This window comes from Alligator mississippiensis, chromosome 2 (assembly GCF_030867095.1).
Source record: "Alligator mississippiensis isolate rAllMis1 chromosome 2, rAllMis1, whole genome shotgun sequence".
Classification (NCBI taxonomy): domain Eukaryota; kingdom Metazoa; phylum Chordata; order Crocodylia; family Alligatoridae; genus Alligator; species Alligator mississippiensis.
The window spans coordinates 34,590,491-34,610,446 of NC_081825.1; the positions used below are offsets into that span (position 1 = coordinate 34,590,491).

At 45.4% G+C, this 19,956-nt stretch overlaps 1 protein-coding gene across 10 annotated transcripts in view; it reads right to left on the reverse strand.

Moving 5' to 3' along the window:
* Nucleotides 1–19,956, reverse strand: part of LCORL (ligand dependent nuclear receptor corepressor like) — a 194,292-nt gene that overhangs the window by 59,989 nt on the left and 114,347 nt on the right. For all 10 annotated transcript variants that reach the window (XM_014607685.3, XM_059721601.1, XM_019480065.2 and 7 more), the window contains one exon: nt 17,472–17,726. In XM_014607685.3, coding sequence (XP_014463171.1) covers nt 17,472–17,726 — 255 coding nt within the window. The remainder of the gene's footprint in view (nt 1–17,471; nt 17,727–19,956) is intronic.

The following is a 19,956-nucleotide window of genomic DNA, read 5'->3' on the forward strand; positions in this document are numbered from 1 at the left end:
TTGCAAGAATGCTTTGGGAGATCATATCAAAAGCCTTGCTAAAATCAAGGTACACCACATCCACTAGTCTCCTTGCATCCACAGAGCCAGTCACCTCTTCATAGAAGTTAGTCAGGCATGACTCACCCCTGGTGAATCCATGCTAACTGCTCCTAATCACCTTCTCCTCCAAGTCCTTAAAAATGGATTCCCTGAAGATCTGCTCCATGATTTTTCCAGGGACCAAGGTGAGGCTAACTGGTCTGTAGTACCCTGGATCCTCCTTCTTCCTTTTCTTAAATATGGGCACCATGTTTGCCCTTTTCCAATCATCTGGGACCTCTCTTGATCACCATGAGTTTTCAAAGATGATGGGCAATGGCTCTGCAATCACATTAGCCAACTCCCTCAGCACCCTCGGGTGCATCCCATCTGGCCCCACAGACTTGTACGTGTCCAGCTTTTCTAAATAGTCCCTAACCTATTCTTTCACCACTGTGGGCTGCTCATCTCCTCCCCAAACTGTGCCCCCAGTGCAGTAGTCTGGGAGCTGACCTTGCCTGTGAAGACTGATGCAACAAGAGCATTCAGTACTTTGGCCTTTTCTGCTGAATATATCAATAAGACATTGTGTTCAACTGATACCTATATATACAGTATTATTTCATTTTTATCTGGAAAAACATGGATTTGGGGGTTTGTAATCAGAAAATTTGGGATATTTAAACAGAGAAAACCAGGATTCCTGGCAATAATTCCTGGCTTTCAGAGGTTTGACACAAAACTGCACCCTTTCAGTTTGCTCAGCAGACACAAGTGGCAGCCATCTTGGCAGCTGTATGGTATACAGCAAGTCTCCAGGACTCCTGCTTTCCTGGCAAAGAAAACAGCTCTCCTATTTATAATATGATTTTTTTCCAATTTGGGGGAAAAAAAAAGTGTGTTGTATGTAAGAAAACATAGTAACATATGACAGTAGTACCTTGGAAGGTTGGTGGATCACAGAATGTATGGAACACATCTTGAAGAATCTCAGTTGCTTTGAAGTAACCATTCTTTCTAAACCAGGGATGGGAAAAATAAGGTCCATGGGCTGTATCCAGCTTGCCAACTGATCCTATCTGACCAGCTGGCTGCTGCCCTGAGCCTGAAGAAGGAAGGTTGCCTAACACATCTCCCTCCCACCCCGACCTGGCTTCCTGTTGGTGCTGCGGTTGCACAGTTCTGGCACCACAGCTGCCAGCAGCCAGGGCCCACATGGGATGGGGCGCAATGCAGTGTGCTGAGTAGCCATCCCACCCACTCCCGTTCCGTGAAGAGCTACTGTGGCACTAGAAGTTGAGTCTATGCTAGCTGCAGGGGAGGGAGGGGAAGGTTTAGGCTCAGCCCGGGGCCGCGGCCCCTACTTTCCAGGTGTGGAAAGGCAGCAGCAGCTCGTCACAGAGGCTGAGATGGCCACTCAGTGTGCTGCACGAGTGTGGGCCCAGCTGCAGGCAGCTGTGGTGCCAGGACTGTGCAGCGCCAACAGGAACCTGTATGGAGGGGAGCATGAATGGGGAGGTGGGGGGCAGAGGAGTCTGTATGCCATGTGGCTTGGCTTAGCCCTGGTTGCAGCAAAGTGGAGTGATGCAGGATACAGTCCTCCTTCCTCAGGCTTCCAGTGGCAGTTGGATAGGATCAACTGGCATCTCTTCCCTGCCCCCCCCCAGCCTTTAACAGCTCACCAAAACTTGCTATATGGCCCTCCTACCCAAATAATTGCCCACCCCTGCTCTAAATCCATCTTATACTTTCCATTAATTCTACCAACTCACCCAGAACTTTATTATTCTTTAGAAAAATAATTGGATTCTTCTTCTTTTGTATGACATCAGATATCAACTTCCAAATCTATGAGCCACTGTCTGGTATTATCACTCAGTGTGCAGATTCCACCTACCCTGTCTGGGCATTTGTAAAGGTTGCAGCTTTCATTTAAAGGCTTTGCTGTTTGTTGGACACTGCAACCACACAGGGGACTGTCCAAGATGTCCATCTTGTGAAGTACTGTTTTGGAGCATCCGTATCTAGAACTCAGTCTGTTCAGCTTGATCCCTACGATTCTCTCAAGGTCATGCCCAATAGGGGACTTATTCGGTGTTGGTATAAAAAGCTGTAGGAATATGTCTGACTTTTCCCAGTGGTTGGTCCAGCACTCCGTTGCTGCCCATAAGTTTGATTCGGTATCCCAATCTTTTCCAGGAGCTTGTGGGCTTCATGTAAAAACAGTTTACAACTTTTCAGCCTCTTAAGCCTCCATTTGTTCAGGTCTTCACTTAACAGTTGATAGGAGCAGATGATTTTCATCATCATCTTGCTCCTATTGCCAGTAATGTTAGGGTCATTTGTCTTATATCACTTGGCATAATGCCTGACACTACAGGGAGTACATCTATGTGGAAGTTGTGCAGCCTGCTATGACTCTCAGCACACTGTTAAGTATAGTGTCAAGCTTTTTAGTGTGACAACTTCTGGACCATACAGGAACACAGTATTCTGCTGGGGCATATGCCATTGCAAGTGCGGTGGCTCCAAGCACTTTGAAGTTGGCACCCTATGTTGTGCTGGCTAACCATTTTAAGGCAGCTGTCCATGCAGAGACTTTATTCCTGACCTTCTGCATGTGATGTTTATAGGTGAAGAACGGTTTGATGCAACTCTTAAATAGGTTGGGGTATGCTCTTGGGGAAGGATGTGGTTGTCTACTCTTAATATTTAGCGTCCTCTTGGATCAACAATCGTCAAGGTGGAAGAGTGACGATACCGATTTATTGATGCTCAACTTTAAGCATCTCTTGTGGAGACAGTCAGCAATGAGTTGTGTGTCAGTACTCAGCGTCTATTCCAGTTCTGTCATGTCTATTCCTTGGACTATTATGATGGCATCATCAGCATACATCTATCACTTAGGTGTTGTATTAGAAGTCTGAAGTATGTATATTGAAAAGTATTGTGCTAGCACAGACCCTTGGGGGACTCCATTATTCAGTCTGTACTCTGCTTTTTTCTCCTTGGCTGGTAGTGAGTTTGAATGATCTGCTGGAGATCATGCTCATGATGAAAACGAATAACTTGCAGTTGGGTATCATAGAGTGCAGTTTAGATTTGAGGCCTTAAGGTATGGTGCCACAGGTAGCTGTGAGGTTGACAAGGACCGTGCCTGTTTTCTGCCTCATTTCAAATCTGTTTTCTATGTCAGCTGTAAGCAATATAACTTGGTCATTTTTTCCAAAAGCCAGATCATTCTTTTGAGAGCTGGGGATGAATGATGTTCTTTATTTCAGCGGTTCCCAAATTCTGACAGACTGCGCACCAGCAATTTAAAACTATACAACCTTAAGTACCACCAGAAAATTTTTGTCATATAAAGTAATTATAAAAAATTTGTTAATCCATACCATTTACAGGCTGTCTGCATACCACTAGTGGTATGCATAGCATGGATTAGGAATCACTGTTCTATTCTATTCAGGATTATGCACTCCATGAGTTTGCATGCAACACAGTAGTGAGATGGGTCAGTAGCTCTTTGTATCCTCTGATGGCTTACTGGATTTCAGAATAGAAATTGTCAGCTTTTTTCCAGATTTTGGAGCTCTGTTACTACTTTCTAGACATTTATATATGAATTTCTGAAGCCGTCTTTTCACTGTGGTTCCAAGCTTGGTAATAAATTCTAGGAATATTTTCTGTTCCAGCAGCCTTGCCAGTCTTGATCATTATATTAGCTGTATCAAACTCGCTGGTGGAGATGGGGGCAGTTAAATTAAGGTTGGTGTTGGGTGATTTAAGTTATTCATGAGTCAGCTGTCTAATAATTTCTGTGTTGCTTGCTTAGGTTACTGTACTTGCTGTTGCTGCACAGTATTTTTGCAATGGAGTCTGCTGACACAGGGCAATGTTATTTTTTGGTGCCTTTCCCTGTATGGCAGTTAATGGTGCTCCATGCTTGTCTGCTCGAATGGGTCATGTCCAATTCTATGGTAGTAAGGCATCATCAAAGGTAGATGGGGCCTTAGCATCACCATGTCTTACACCAGTATTGTATACAATAGTCTTACTATGAGGTCTTTGGTCTCATATTCGAATGCTAAAGCTACAACATCTAAACAGGCTGCCTTCATACAGTTATGTAAGAAACTGGAAGCCAAAGCCTGAAAGGGGGCTTCCATTAATCTTATTTAACACAAGTGTTCTAGAATGATAGTGTCTTTCTGAATGACTGAAAGAAAATCATAGAAAAGCAGGGCTGGAAGGGACCTCCAGAAGCTACTCATTCCAACTGCCCCACCTGAGGTGGGATCATCTGTATTCAAACTATCCTACACAAGTCCATCATCTAACCTATTAATCAAACTACACAGTCAACCCTAACCCAGCGACAAGACATAACATACTAATTTGCCACAGATAAAGATGGGGAACCATGGCAGCCAATGTCCTGCTGCAAAAAAAAAAATAAAAAATGTTTGAGAGATCCAAGAAAGAGGACCATGCCCCCACTCTGATGCTGTAGGTATTTCCCATGCTTCTGAGCTTTGCTGGCTACTGCATAAGACTAGGAGGCAATTTTTTTCTGCCTCTGCTGCTACGTGTCACGGGTTTTTAAGACTCTCAGAAAATTGCTATCATGTCCCTTCTTAAGCGATTTTTCCACAAGCTGAACATGCCTATTTCTTTCCACCTTTGCCTTTCAAGCCCTTTGTCATTTTTGTTGCCCGACTCTTCTACAAGGTAGCAGTGCAGGGAATGCCTGCGTGTGTGGTGGGTGGCACTGCAGACAAGTAAAAAAAACCCACACCAAAAAAAAGGCGGGGTGATACAGTGCGCGCCACCCAAAACCAGAGCCTGGTTGGCCAGAGCCATGCTCCAGCTGACAACTAGGCTTCCTGCTGAAGCTACAGGCCTGGGAAGCAGGACTTCAGTTAAGACTGTTGGGGCCAGCACAGTTGCTGGCCCCAGCCTCCCTTACCCCATCCAGGGTAACCTGCCAGGTGCTAGAACACATGTGGCATGTACATTCCCCGGGGACAAGTAGCAGCAACACAAGGTGTGCTGCTGCAACTTGTTTCCAGGGAAACAAACATGTATGCTCATCTGGATGAGCCCAAAGAGTGCACTTATGCATCCGAAAACTGCATTCACTTATGCAGCCGCATTATACTGCAGGCTAATACTGATTCTATGATGTACCAAGACTTCCAGACCTTTCTCTGTAGTGCTATCATCCATCCAGGTGTCGCCCATTTTGAATTAGTACTTGTGATTGCTCGTCTTGAGATGTAGCACCTTACGTTTGTCTGTACTGAACTGCATTCCGTTACCTCTAGATCAGCTTTCCAATATGTCAAGATCCTTCTGAATTGCGTTCTGGCCCTTCAATGGATTTCTAATTCTTCTCATCTCTGTGTTGTCCACAAAATTCCTCAAGCAGCTCTCTGTTCCAGCACCCAAATGATTAACAGGATTAATATTAAAAAGCACTGGGCCCAGGGCAGACCACTGTGAGACTCCACTCAAATTTTCCCACCATTCTGACATGGATCCATTTATAATTACCCTTTGCTTGTGGCTATTGAGCTAATTGTCTATCCATCTTATATTACTTTCGACTAGCCCACATAAACGAGTCTTCTGAGTAACTTAAATTTGTTGTGTTTGCGAAGATTGTAAGACTTCCTTTGGAAGGATAAGCAAAAACAACTGCCAAATGAACGTCTATTGACCTGATGGAATATCCCAAATGCTTTGGAAATAAACATTCTAGAATACTAGCTACTGGGATGTCTTCTATGTTGCTTCATAAGTCTTTTCAGTGCAGTCCTTCCTACTACAAGCCAAAGCGTTAGAACTTCAACAAAACTGGGTTCCGTCTGTGGCTGTTAACCAGCCAAAATCCAGTTCATAAAGGGCGGTTAAGCTTGGTCCAGATGTAGGATCAGGTCCAGCAGATTGAAATGGAAGTGTGATTACGTGAGCTTGACAAGGATCATGCATACCAAAACCGGGCCCTTCCTGATGTCATGACCCAAAGGTCTGATTTTTTGTGCATGCTTCAGCACTAAGAATTATCCCCGTGGGTTTACAGCTTCATTGCACGGAGGAGTTCTGCTGCGCAGAGAACCCGCGTGCAAAGGAGTGTTCCCGCCACTTTGCAGCTGTCTTTGCAGGGTGCATTTCCCTTTGCAACACAGAAATGCACGGTGCAAAGAGTTCCCGCTCGTCGTATGCAAATTCGTGCCCCGCAATTGGCTAGTGCTAAATTATTCACACATGGCGGCTAGTGATTGGCCTGCTAGCCGTATAAGAGGCTTGAGCAGTTTCCGCCCAAGCCGAAGAGGACTCCGCATCCATCTCGTGGGGACTCTGGGTGTACGCGTCAGGGTAACAGAAACCCTGTGTGTTGCTCAGAGGAGTTTGGCGGCCTGATCCACTGCCCACCTCTTCCCATCTTCGAACGGAGCCTACTATAAGACGTATCAACGAGTTTTATGCGCGCTTGTCCTGGACATCCGGAGTTCTGTCTGCGTGGAGCCTAGCAACCTCCACGTGATTGTTCGTGTTCTGTCTGCGTGGAGCCTAGCAAACTCCACGTGTTCGTGTTTTCTGTTGTAACCGCAACTCAAGCAAGTTCTCAGCCTGCACCACGACCATCTCGGTGTAAGTAAGCAATCTTAAAATCAACCATTAAGTGTCTGTGCCTAATTCTAGCTTGGCGACCTCCCTCTCTGACCCGGCCTGCCCGGGCTGCTGGCCACAGCCTGCGTGCAGAGCGACGAAAAGGGCCAGGGGCCTGACCCGGCCCGCACATGGCGATGAGGATGGGATCAGGAGAGGGCTCGCTTGAGTTAGAATTAGTTGAGAGCTGCCCTTGGAGAAGTGGGAGACGCAGCGTAGCAAGTGTCGCAGAACTGGAGGTGCACGTCGCATACCACCAGGCGGGCGGAACGGGCAGGAGATGTGTCCGTGGACACCTTTCGCTAAGGGGAGAAGGAGCTTCCGAAGTCGGAGCCCTAGAAGGGAAAGAAGTGTGTCTGCACCCCGTGGCATTCGGGTGTATCATGGGTGATGAGCGGGTCCTGTACAGGCCCCTCGATGCTGTGACCCTTGTCGAAGTCGACCCGACGAGCGCAGTAAGCCCGACCCCCACCCGGGAGTGTGTCCGTTGCTCACTGTGTGCCCGAGAGATGGGAGAGACGATGCCAATCAGCTGGTTTTCCCCTTGCATGGTGGTGCCTAGACTAAGGGGTCGTGAGCGTCCGTCCGAGCTCCGCGAAGACCCAGAGACGGAGGACCGCGCTGTAAAATGAGAGAGTGGTCCTACGGTGCGACAAGGGGGGAAAACTAAATGCAACCTTTCAAACTATGACTGATGTGATGAGTGAAACTTTAAGCTTGAAGACCCAGCTGCGTATGGCTATTCGAGCGGTCGGAGAAGCGGCTGAGAAAGGGGATCTTAAACTGCCCCGACAAGATGGCGCCGAGCAGAGGGAAGACCGCGTGGAGAAGCCGGAAGAGAGGGATGGAGCTTCGGGAGAGCCCGCGAGGGTTCAGCCGGTGACTCCGCCCAGCGACGCAGCGTCGATTCTGCTGACCACGCCCCTCTGCCGAAGGGAGGGGGAGTCAAGCGGAGGAGTGCATCTGCCCCTCCCGCCTGAAACAACAACCACCCCCACTGTAACAATGACTACAGCTCCGACAGAAACAGCAACAGCAACGACAACTCGCGAAGAAATTGATCAGCCTGCAGTATCAAGCAGCCCAGTCATCGGTCCGCAGAGTGCAGTTCAAGCTACCACCTATTACGCTCGTTCCAGAGCCAAACTGCAGAATTTATGTAGAGAATCCAGGATCCGAGCCGAAGAAACTCTGGCTGTGTGGTTGGGATGTCTAGTCGTGGAACTTGGGTCCGACCTCCTGGACCAGGAAGAAGCAAGCTTCTTGGTGAGACAAGCTTCATGGAGTAGGGGACATGTCACCGACATTGACATGTTGGCGTTTAGCGTCCACTGGCCTATTCCGACTCCAGTGCTTGTGGCAGGAGTGATTGAACAGAAGGCCCACGCATGGCACGACGGACGACCAGAGCACACCGGTGCAGAACAGCTTGTACTGGCTATTATCGGAGTTTCGTATTGCGCCTGGAACCCAAGAGAATGCACGTTGGGACTAACAGCGCTCCAATGAATGCGACCATGGCCTCACCGTCACCTGCGAGACCCTGGAACTGTTCCAGTGACTCTCGACAGCATAGATAGTTATCTTAAGGTTTACGGGCAAAGAAACATCGTGGTTTTGCGGATTGTGCTGAACCCACTGGTCGATCATCCTGTGAGTAGTTTCCTTCATCAGTTGTCAAGACTGCGCGTCCTAATGGAGCCAAGCCTATCCAGTGATCGGGAGTGTCAACGCCCGACTGAGGCTCAGAACACGAAACACCGCGAATCCAAGTGTCCAGTATTACGCCAGAGAACGCAAGAGGAGCGATACATGTTTGGATTCCTCCTACAGCACTCTGGACTTAATAAGAGACAGCTTTGGATTTTAGGAGACGCGGGACAATGGCAGCTAGCCTACGAGTTAGGTTTTCACTATCTAGAAGAAGGAGATGATGACTCTTCCACGATTTCGTCGAGTTGCTGAGTGTGAAGAAAGAGAGAGAGCTGTCCAGTATAAAATCATGTTTACATATTTGTATTTAATAGTGATGATAAGTTTAATCGACTGCATTATCGTGCGGTCCTGTGTGATTTTATAAATAGTAGTGTATAACCATTTTAAGAGAGTTCTTTTACAGATCAGGGATTCAGAGTGTGTGGTGGAGAGAGGCCCCGAGAAGGACAACATCACTGAAAGAAACGAAGGCCTGACGCACGATTCCACCATGACGCCCACCGAAGTCATGATCATCCAGTTTTTTGTTATGAATGTGATTTTATGTATATGTGCGTGTGTCGGTTATTATTTGATTCGATCCCTTGAGGACGAACTTTTATTGTTGACTGATTTTGTTTTTGCTCGTTTAGTTTCGCGAACCATTGACAGAGCTGTTAACAACCCGGATGATAGGTTTGAAGTATAATTCTATTGTGCCTTCAGCAAGGGGGGATGTCACGACCCAAAGGTCTGATTTTTTGTGCGTGCTTCAGTACTAAGAATTATCCCCATGGGTTTACAGCTTCATTGCACAGAGGAGTTCTGCTGTACAGAGAACCCGCATGCAAAGGAGTGTTCCCGCCACTTTGCAGCTGTCTTTGCAGGGTGCATTTCCCTCTGCAACACAGAAATGCACGGTGCAAAGAGTTCCCGCTCGTCGTATGCAAATTCGTGCCCCGCAATTGGCTAGTGCTAAATTATTCACACGTGGCGGCTAGTGATTGGCCTGCTAGCCGTATAAGAGGCTTGAGCAGTTTCCGCCCAAGCCGAAGAGGACTCCGCATCCATCTCGTGGGGACTCTGGGTGTACGCGTCAGGGTAATAGAAACCCTGTGTGTTGCTCAGAGGAGTTTGGCGGCCTGATCCACCGCCCACCTCTTCCCGTCTTCGAACGGAGCCTACTATAAGAGACGTATTGACGAGTTTTATGCGCGCTTGTCCTGGACATCCGGAGTTCTGTCTGCGTGGAGCCTAGCAAACTCCATGTGATTGTTCGTGTTCTGTCTGCGTGGAGCCTAGCAAACTCCACGTGTGTTCGTGTTTTCTGTTGTAACCGGAACTCAGGCAAGTTCTCAGCCTACACCACGACCATCTCGGTGTAAGTAAAATAATCTTAAAATCAACCGTTACGTGTCTGTTCCTAATTCTAGCTCGGCGACCTCCCTCTCTGACCCGGCCTGCCCGGGCTGCTGGCCACAGCCCGCATGCAGAGCGACGAAAAGGGCCCGGGGCCTGACCCGGCCCGCACACCTGATCTATCATTAGAGGCAGTACTGGATTCCCTGTCTTATTTTCCTGACCCTTGCTGTTAGTTGAAAGGAACAGTAAGCATGCTGAAACCAGGTGCATAAGAAATCAGTTTCTGGAAGACAACTTGGGGGCTAGATCTTCTTCCAAGGCAGAACGTTTCTTGTGGGTCTATCCTGGGACATCAACACAGGCAAAAGATGTCTTCTAGACTAGAGTCTTTAATCAATCACTTGTGACTGCCTGAATGTTGGCTAGGATGTTTTACAAGAAGCAAGACGTGATTAAATGTGATGACTAATGCACCCATCCTCAAAGCAGATTACTTCCCAGCAGAGACATGATCAGTACAGTCTTCCTGTAGTACATAGCTACACCATTTGCCAATATCTGAACTGTTTCCTTAGAGTCTACATAAAAGCTCCAGGCATGTAAACTCTTACTACTTTGATATCTATCAAAAGATTTTACATCTTGGTATGAATGAAGACCATATGCAATAAGATGGTCCACATGGCCTGTCTCCAGAGTCTTGGTGGTAGAGAAGGTAAAAATGTCACTCTGTTACATGTGTAACAAGTTCTTCCAGCAATTCCTTAAAAAGATGACTTGTGAATTGTAACCATTATGTGTATGCAGTTCTCACCTACCCTTACATAAATCATAGGTAAATCTGTCAAACAGCTTTATTTAGGAGCAAAAGACAATGTGCTCCATGAATCTGACATGTCTTGACTGTTTTGAGCGAGTCTAAAATTGATCAGTCTCAAAATGGTAAAGAATGATAAATAGACAGGTCTCCACTGCTAAAGACTGACATTGCCCCTAAAAATGCTAAGCTTTGAGGAGTAAGAACTGATTTTCTCTCCTCACTGTGACACCTGGAATGGAAAACAGCTCTACTGATATTTGGATACAGATGTTCAATTGTTAAGATGTCTGTCCCCTACTCAAACTGTAAGTAGACCAATAACTCTTGTCTCCTGAAACAAGCTTTCATGACTGCCATGACTTACTTGGCGAGTAGTCCTAAAGCAACTAAGTCCAAATAGATATACTGTGTGTTGATAATGTATTAACTTTCCCACTAGGAACTGAAATACTTTCCTTATTGACTGTTTCTTTTAACCTTAGCATCATGTTTGGTAACATCAAGTTTAGATCCTGTCCTACAGCTATGGCATTTGATTGTGGATAATAACCTCATCAGATCTAGGTTTGTGCTTCTCCCTTTAAAATAGTTCTGCCTGAATTTCTGCATTACAGCAACAACCAGAGGTCCCCCCAAAAGATCAGGGATCTATGGGACTGAATTCCACATTAAAAATGAATACAGAAGTCTTTTGGGAAGTTTACAATCACAGTAATAATGAATATTCTAAGAAATGATACATTCCAAATGAAAATCTCCCCTAAATAGAGAGAGCAATGGATACTAAGAATATGACTAGCAAATGAGCTCTGGTCTACACATTTGGGATTTTTTTTTGGGGGGGGGGGGGGTAGGGGGAGGGGAGGAGGAGAGAGAAACAAATAACCAGAGCAATGAATACAAAAACTGATTTTTAAAAAAAGAAAATACAAAGAATAACTGAAGTATCTCTCTTAATTCTCTATCTCATTACCTTATCACGTATAAGGCTTCTCTAGTAAATGCAGTTCTGAAAGCAGCAAAACTCTTCAATACAGTGCAGGAGTGAGCAAAATTATGGATCTGGTCAGCAGATGGATTCCATTTCCCAGCAGCCCCTGCCCGCATGACTCCCAGTTGGGTCTCCAAAAAACGCAGGTTCTGGGGACAGGGGCATACAGGGAGTGGACTGCGGCTCTGCCCTGGTGCCATCCCATGCTGTCACTGTTGCAAGATCCTGGCCACAGCCTCGGAGCGTTTGCCTGCATGGCTCCTGGTCAGTATCCACGGAGACCCTGGGAGTACGGAGCTATGATAACGTGGGGCCAGACTGGGCCACAGTGCCAGTTCTGCAGCCCTACACTGTCATACCCCTGCGCTCCCAGGGTCTCAATGCAGCCTGGCAGGGGCAGCTGGGAAATGGAGTATGCCATGGGCTTCATTCAACCCACAGGCCGGATTTTGCCCACCCCTAGTAATGTAAATGTGTGGATAATTGACCAGTTAGAAATTTTAAGTAATTTTCCTGGAGATGTCCCATACCAACAAGAATCTCATGATGTGGTCATTAAACCTGTAGTGTCACTTTCTTCATTTTATAGGATTTTTTAAAATATTGTTTCCGATTAACTTAATGATCTCACATCAACCACTGGATCTCTTTTACAAATCTTTTAATGGTTACACACCACATCATTAAATTATGCTGTCTGACAGGAAAAAATGTTTTGTATTTTCAACCAGTACACTCGTCTCCCATTTAACACATACCCCTACAACTGGTGAGGTCAGTCTGTAATTTGAGAGTGCTGCTGGATTTCTTGCTAGTGGTAAGACTTCATGGTGTCCAAAAGCAGGGTGTTTATATCTATGCCTATCTAGAAATTGGCATTTGCCCAAGACTAACATTATTATGACTTCTATCCACCAAAAATGGTGCAGTTTTTGTTTGTTTGGTTTTTTTGGGGGGGGTTTTGTTTAAGGAAAACACAGTGTTCTTCTTAAGTTAAATATTTCTTAACTGTTGTTCAATGAGAGATTTTAATGGATTTCTGAAATTGGCTGGTGGTAACTGTCCTTTTGCTGCTCATAAAGAAACTCACCAAGTTACAAATTTCACCAAGTTACAAGCCTACAAAAAAATACAGTTCACACACAATGGCCAGATCTACACAAGATGCTGACTGAGCAGTAGCTTGTTACTACTGCACAGTAACATCACATGGCATGAAGTAACAAGCTATTGTGCAGTCAACATCGCCCAAAAGCCATTCAGGGATGCTACTGCGCAGTAACTTTGGTTACTGCGTAGTCATTTAGTACTTGTGTATGCCTCATGTAGACACAGACAGTAAAGACTAATCCTGGCCCATACATTCTCTGAAGATATTGTCTGTATTGCTATGTTCAGAGTCCAAGATACAGAAGGGAAGCAAAGCAGAGGCAACTGTGGGGGTAGACAAATGAAATAAAAAATTGGGGTATCTTTAGGGCGCTCAATGCTACTGCAGCTGCTGGTCAGGAGAAAGGGACACGCAGAGTGAAGGTATATGCAATCTACTAGAATGCAGAAAAATGACAGATAAAGGTACAGAGATACAGCCATGTGAATAAAGTTTCATATAACTAAAGATGACATTATAATCCATAAACACATGGGGCCCAAATTAAGGTTATATGGGCTACTTAAAATTGAGTTAATGTCTGAATTAGAGTGCTTGATTTTGCAGTCTGAACTTTAATGTGTGGATTTTTTTCACATAATGGGGCATAAATACATTCAATAGTATGCTGCAAGTCTTTTGCTTGTTCCAGTGGTGCACTGAAAGAATGTGAACTCACAAAACAAGCCTTGAGAAACAGGTACTTCTGTTAGTGCTTTCATACTGGTAAATGTAATGCCAGTCACCAACTCCCCTGAAAACTGCTGTCAGACTAAAAACAGGACCAGAGGTCCCAGGAACTAGTACATGACTGTCTGGGAGAAGTGTTCAAAGAACTAAGTAAACTGATTTTACTTGTTTAAATGAAAAACATTGTGCTGCATCTTCTGTAGGTATAAAAAAAACAGGAGTAAAGTTTACCTTTTGGGAGCTGCGTGCAAAGGTTGTGTAATTCAGGTCCCTACATCTCCCAAGCAACTGTATTGATGGTAGCCAGAAAACTGATGCTACTAGTTAGTTTCTGTGCAACAAAGGCCCCTGAACACCTTGGACCTATATAACTGAATGCTCTGCACTGCTTCACACTCTTCCTGAGTAGGCTATGGGCCTGTCCTTAGTCAGGGCCAGTTTCTCACACTCGGGAAGAAAGACCTGTTTCATGCAGTTCTAAAAGACTAGAACACAATCCTGAAATTTACAACAGCCCCAACAATCTGTTGCTTTATTCTTAAAGCCCAATTAAGCCATCATACTCTAATCTCATCCTCCTCTTGACAACTAATAGCTCTATCACATTTCTTTTTCAGTAAGGTTTTATGACTACTGGAGAGAAAAGGGAATTTCCCTCCTATTCAAAGTAACTGAGAAATAAGTAATTAAGTTCTACATCAGTAAGCAGCCCACAGGTGAGAAGAATAGCTCTATTAAAGATACTATTCAACTCAGGAAAGTGCACAGCTCTGTGTAAATCATTAAAATGTTAGCTGCAGGAAACATTATGACTAGTTGGACAGCTCTAGTGTTCTAAACATGGGCAATTCCCATCAGTCAATCACTGAAGCCATGGACTAAGGCATGAAGATATTTACCTTTTGGAAAAATATGGCATACACAGACCAAAACATGTTTTTAAAAGAATGTTTTCATAGGTTTCCTATAGGAGTTTGCTGTTTAGAAAAAAAATTCCTAATCTTCAAAAATAACTGGAGGAGATAACGTAGTAACTTACCTTCTCCACCTGACTTTTCATAATCTACAATAGGATTTATGTTACTAGATTGAATACTATTTTGGATAAATACCATACTGTGTTAGACCAATGATCATTTGAACTCAGAATCCTATTTCCAAATAGAGCAGGAGTAGTCAACCTATGGCACAGGTGCCACAAGTGGTATGGGCAGCCTGTGTGTGGCATATAGCAGACTGGTGAGGGGACAGGCAGTATAGTGGGGTAGACAGGGCAGGGATCAGAAACCAGAGCAGCAGATTGGGCAGGAAGAAAGAATCAGAGTGGCAGTGAGGAATGCTGAAGAGCTAAATAGCAGCATACCTATTCAAAAGTTTGGCACCCAGTGTAGAGGAAGAATATACATACAGGGCATGTGTAAACCATCCTGTCATACTGTCCCTGGGATCAACCATCATTGGTTTAGAAATGTCAGACCATACATCCTTGACCATTCTATTTCACAGCTCCCAGTGGACTTGTCTTCCATTAATTTGTCTAAACCTTTTCTGAATTTGCTTATAGCATCTACAACCTCCTATAGCAACAAGTTCCACAGTTAATTATGCACTGTGTAAAAAAGTAGTTTCTTCTGTTTTATTGTTAGATTCAATGGGCACCCACTAGTTTTGGGACTTGGTGAATACTAGTTCTTTATTCATTTTACCCATACCCTGCCTGATTTATATACCTCTATCATATCCTCCTTCAGCTTTATCCCTTCCAAACTGAAGAGTCCTAGCCTTTCCAATCAGTCCTGGCACAATAGTTATTCCATACCCCCGATCATCCTTGTTGCCATCTCTGTATCATTTCTAATCCACTATATCTTCTCTGAATGTGGAGCCCGGAAGTGCACACAGTATTCAATATTTGACTCACCACAAATTTATACAATGACATAATGATGCTTTCTGTTCTGTTTTCATTTCTTTTCTTAAGGAACATGTATTGGCTTTTTTTGGTCACTGCTGAGCCAACATTTTTAGTGAAATACCTACAATGACATCAGAGTTTCTTTTTTTAGTTGTAACAGCTAGTTCGAAGCCCAGCACTGTGTATACCTCAGGGACAGGTAATTATTTTGGGCAGAGGGCTGCTTAATGAGGTTTGGTGAGCTGTCGAGGGCTGCACAGGTAGCTCTGCTCTTGACAGGTGCCCTGCCCCTTGGTTGCATCTTGGGACCAGAAGTCCCTTCCCTGATTCCTGAACTTTTCCACCAGAAGTCCCTGCCCTCCCTCCCTGGAAATACTCCTTTTGGGAGAGGGGAATTGCCATCTTAGAACCAGAAAAAAACCCAAATGATACACTAAAAATCAAACACCTACTATAACATATTTAAATTTTATTACAAACAACATTTTTGTCATGATTTGTGTTTGCATACTGTATACAGAGGTGATTGCATAATAACTCAAAAATAAATTCTTAGTCTTTTATACTGTATGGCAGGTGTAGTTGGGAGGGGGGGTGTGGCTGTCTGTGGTGTGGGCACAGGGTATGTTAATCATAGAATCAAAGGACCGGAAGGGACCTGTAAGATCATCAAGTCCGGTCCCCTGCCATGGGCAGGAAGTTATTGGGCTCAGATGAACTCAACAAGGTGCTTGTTCAGCCTCATCTTGAACACCTCCAAGGACGGTGACCCACACCACCTCTGCAGGGAGTGTGTTCCAGATTCTGGTGACCTTTACAGAGAAAAGGATTTTTCTTGTGTCCAGCATGAGTTTACCCTCTATCAGCTTATGCCCATTGGTCTTCGTCCTCCCTTGAGGTGCCTTCCTGAAGAGTTGCTCCACTAGGTCTTGATGCTTACACCTGATGTACTTGTTGGGGGGCTCTGTGGCATTTGTGGGGTGTGGGCAAGTGTCTCTGGAACACACTGTCCTCTCCTGCAGTCAATGCAGGCAACACTGGGGGGGGGGGGGGGGGGGGGCGTGTATTGGTGCAAGCCTGTGTCTGTGGTTTGCAGGGTGTGAGGGAGAGTGGGAGGGGTGTGGGGACCTCCTCCATACTCTCCCATGGCGCAGCAGCAGGTGGGGGTGCTAGTGCCTGGCTCTGGCTAGCCCTGCACATCACAGCGAGGAGCGCAGCTCCCACTGGGCTGTTTGTTTCCCAGGCACTCCCTACACTGGTGGGGCACAGGAGGGAAGACCCTGGCACTGGAGCCAAGAGCTTCCGCCTCCTCCCCCCGCCTGCTCCAATGCCTGGGGCTTCCCTCCTGTGCCCTGCGAATGCAAGGAGCACTAGGGAAACAAATAGCCCAGCAGGGGTTGTGCTACTCACAGCACTGGCCAGAACCAGGAGCCAGGCACCAACACCAAGCAAAGAGCACCTCTCTCTCCCCTGCTGCTGCCCCCCACTACCTGCCAGCAATGGGGGGGGAGCAGTGTGTGGTGGGGTACCCATAACCCCTCCCTCCTCACACCCACACCCTGCCCAACCAAGCTGCGCACTACTATCGCCCCACTAGGCACAGGCTCCACGCTGCAGCCAGCCCCAGCCTCACACTCCGTGCTCCTGCCCAGCTGCAGACCTGCCTCACTTCCCTACCTACTGTTCAGCAGCAGCAGGATGCCAGCAAAGCCTGCAGCAGCAGCCCCATCCTACACTAGCAGGGATGGATCTTCCACCCACAGGGGTAGAAGTGAGGCATAATAGGATACGTTGAGGGCAGGCGTAGGCACTCTTGTTTCCACCCTCATGGGTGGAAGGGCTGGGCAGGGCATAATTCATTGGTGGGTGCTGCGGCCCGGATGAAAGTGCCTGGTGGGTCAGATCCAGCCAGCAGGCTGTATTTTGCCCACCCCTGGTATACATAATTGAGGTTATTTTCCCTGCCATGTGAATTATTTTGTACTTGTCAAAAGAGAAGTTAATCTTCCATGTTTTTGCTCACTCAGTTTTTGGATAGATAGGATGCATTTAAAAAGAATAATTATTTCCAGACATAATTTAAACAATCATACAAGTCTACACAAAAACAATTTCAAATCAAGGTCTTATTAGATAAATATAGAAGATTTACCTTGCTGAGTATTCTGTTCTTGAGTTCGATTCACAGTGAGGTCTAGAGGGCTATCCTGTTCTTCCTGAAGGGAGTTTTCCGTTTGGTTCATTTGGATACTTTTACATATCAGACCTGGTTCAAATGATGAACCATTTCTATTTTCTTGAATTTTGCTACTTTTTGAAATATATTCAATTGCAAACTGACGGATCATCTTTTTCATTAATTCCTGAGCAACTAGGGGAATGTTAGGATCACAGTTCTGAGGAAGATCTAGGGAAAAAAAAACATAAGCAAGACTCGCATTATGATTTGATTAACCTTAATTAAATAAAATCCTTTAAAAAAATTATAAATGGAATCAAAACCACTATAATTTAGAAGTCTTGAATTCTTTGCTTTATAAAGCTTGCTAAATGATGTTTAAGGATTTTAGTCCACATAGCAAACTCCCATCTTATTCCACGTGTAACAGCAAAGAATAGTTAATGGAAAAGACTTAGGTGCCTGCATTCAGGCACATTACAGGCATTGTGCAATTAACTGGTTAATTGTGCAATTACCAGGAAACCAGCTACAAATGCAAAAGTAGCTATCAGAATAAAAAGCTCCAACCAGCTATAAAGTTAGATTTCAAAAATGTGTACTAACTTTATAACTGGTTGCTACTGAGCTTGTAGCAAGGTCTTCCCTGAGGCTAGGGGCCCTGTCAGCTGACTGGGCTCCTAGCTGCACAGGTGCACCATACCTAATGTAAAACCCCTGACCCCTAGGGATTGTGGAAGCTACAATCTCCAGGGCTCAGGTGTGCAGGAAATCCCTGGGGCTGGAGGATCACAATGATCCTCTGACCACAGGGGTTTCTCACACAACCCAGGAGGGATCCCCCTGTGGTAATCCTTTGGCCCTGAGGCTAGGGGCCCTGTCAGCTGACTGGGCTCCTAGCTGCACAGGTGCACCATACCTAATGTAAAACCCCTGACCCCTAGGGATTGTGGAAGCTACAATCTCCAGGGCTCAGGTGTGCAGGAAATCCCTGGGGCTGGAGGATCAAAATGATCCTCTGACCACAGGGGTTTCTCACACAACCCAGAAGGAGGGATCCCCCTGTGGTAATCCTTTGGCCCTGGGGGTTTCCCCACACCACCCAGGGCATGAGAATTGCCTCTGCAGTGATCTGCAGTGATCAGGGGTGGGGGGGATTGCCACAGTGTGATCCTTCAGCCTTGGGGGTGCACAGGGCACCCCAGTGGTTGAGAACTCCTTAACTAGGATGTGAGGGGCTCCCACCTGCACGTGGCATTGTGAGGTGTGATTGTGTAAATTGCACATTAGATCCCATTGCACATTTAGCTTCACATATAGGGGGGCCTGAGTGAAACTGGATAATCTGTTGGATATGCTGGGTGCTCTATACAGTGGACAGAACTATGACCCTAGAAAGACAATTCAAAAAGTCTGGTGGTGCCTGGAGGTATCCATAAGGACATGCTAAGTATAGGGGGGTGGGTATACATGAACTTCCACCCTTCTCAGCAGCTTAGTGTCCAACTCAAGCTGAACATGAAGCATCTAAATTCACTTGCAATTTAGAATGTCTAATCTTGTCTCAAGATGAAGGGGCATCGTTTGCCTAATAGATATTTAGCATCGCAACACTGATTCAAGAGTGGGAGACCTGGGTTCTTAGCGTCCCTTATACTCTGTGCATTTTAATCCACATCTCTTTTTCTGGAACAGTCCCCTAACCAGCAGGCTACAGAACAGGCTGGGTGGGGATAACCATCCTTTCTGCTGAAGTTAGACCACCAGGCAACCAGGAATGCAGGAAACATGAGACCAGAAGGAGAAGCAATCAGTCTCTGTATCCTAGAAGAAGTGCTGAAAAGAGGTTCAGCAGGGATCACACCTCAGGTTTCTTTTCTCCCAGGACTGTGCTGTACCCATAAGGCTACAGATTGCCATTAAATCTCATATCTTATTAGAAGTGTCTCGTGTACATTGCAGTATTATAATAAACTAAGGTTGAATTTCTCAAAGTTTGTCAACCATTTATGTACTATTGTGGGGAACAATTTCCTCTCATTTTCAAATATGGGAACCACATTCCCTTTCAATTTGAATGCACATCATATACCTATGGCAAAAACAGAAAAGGAGTATTAGAAAATCTGGAAAAAAGGAATGGACAGTACCTAGGTCTCTTTTTTAAATCACTGGCAAGTTTCCATAGACCACAGTTTGAGAAACATGAAAATAAAATCACCCTTCTTATGACAAAATATGAGATTAGGAAAAGGGCAGGAAAATTATTAGAGAAGTAGATTATATTACTCACTTACCATCTCTACTACCTCCAATCTAGGATTAGCTTTTAATGTAACATGTCAGGATTATTCTTGTGGATGCAAAAACCATTCAGCAGGGTCACATGGGCAAATTTTCATAAACCATTTAAAATGGGCCTCTGCATATCAATTTTTTTTTTAAATACAAAAAGGCT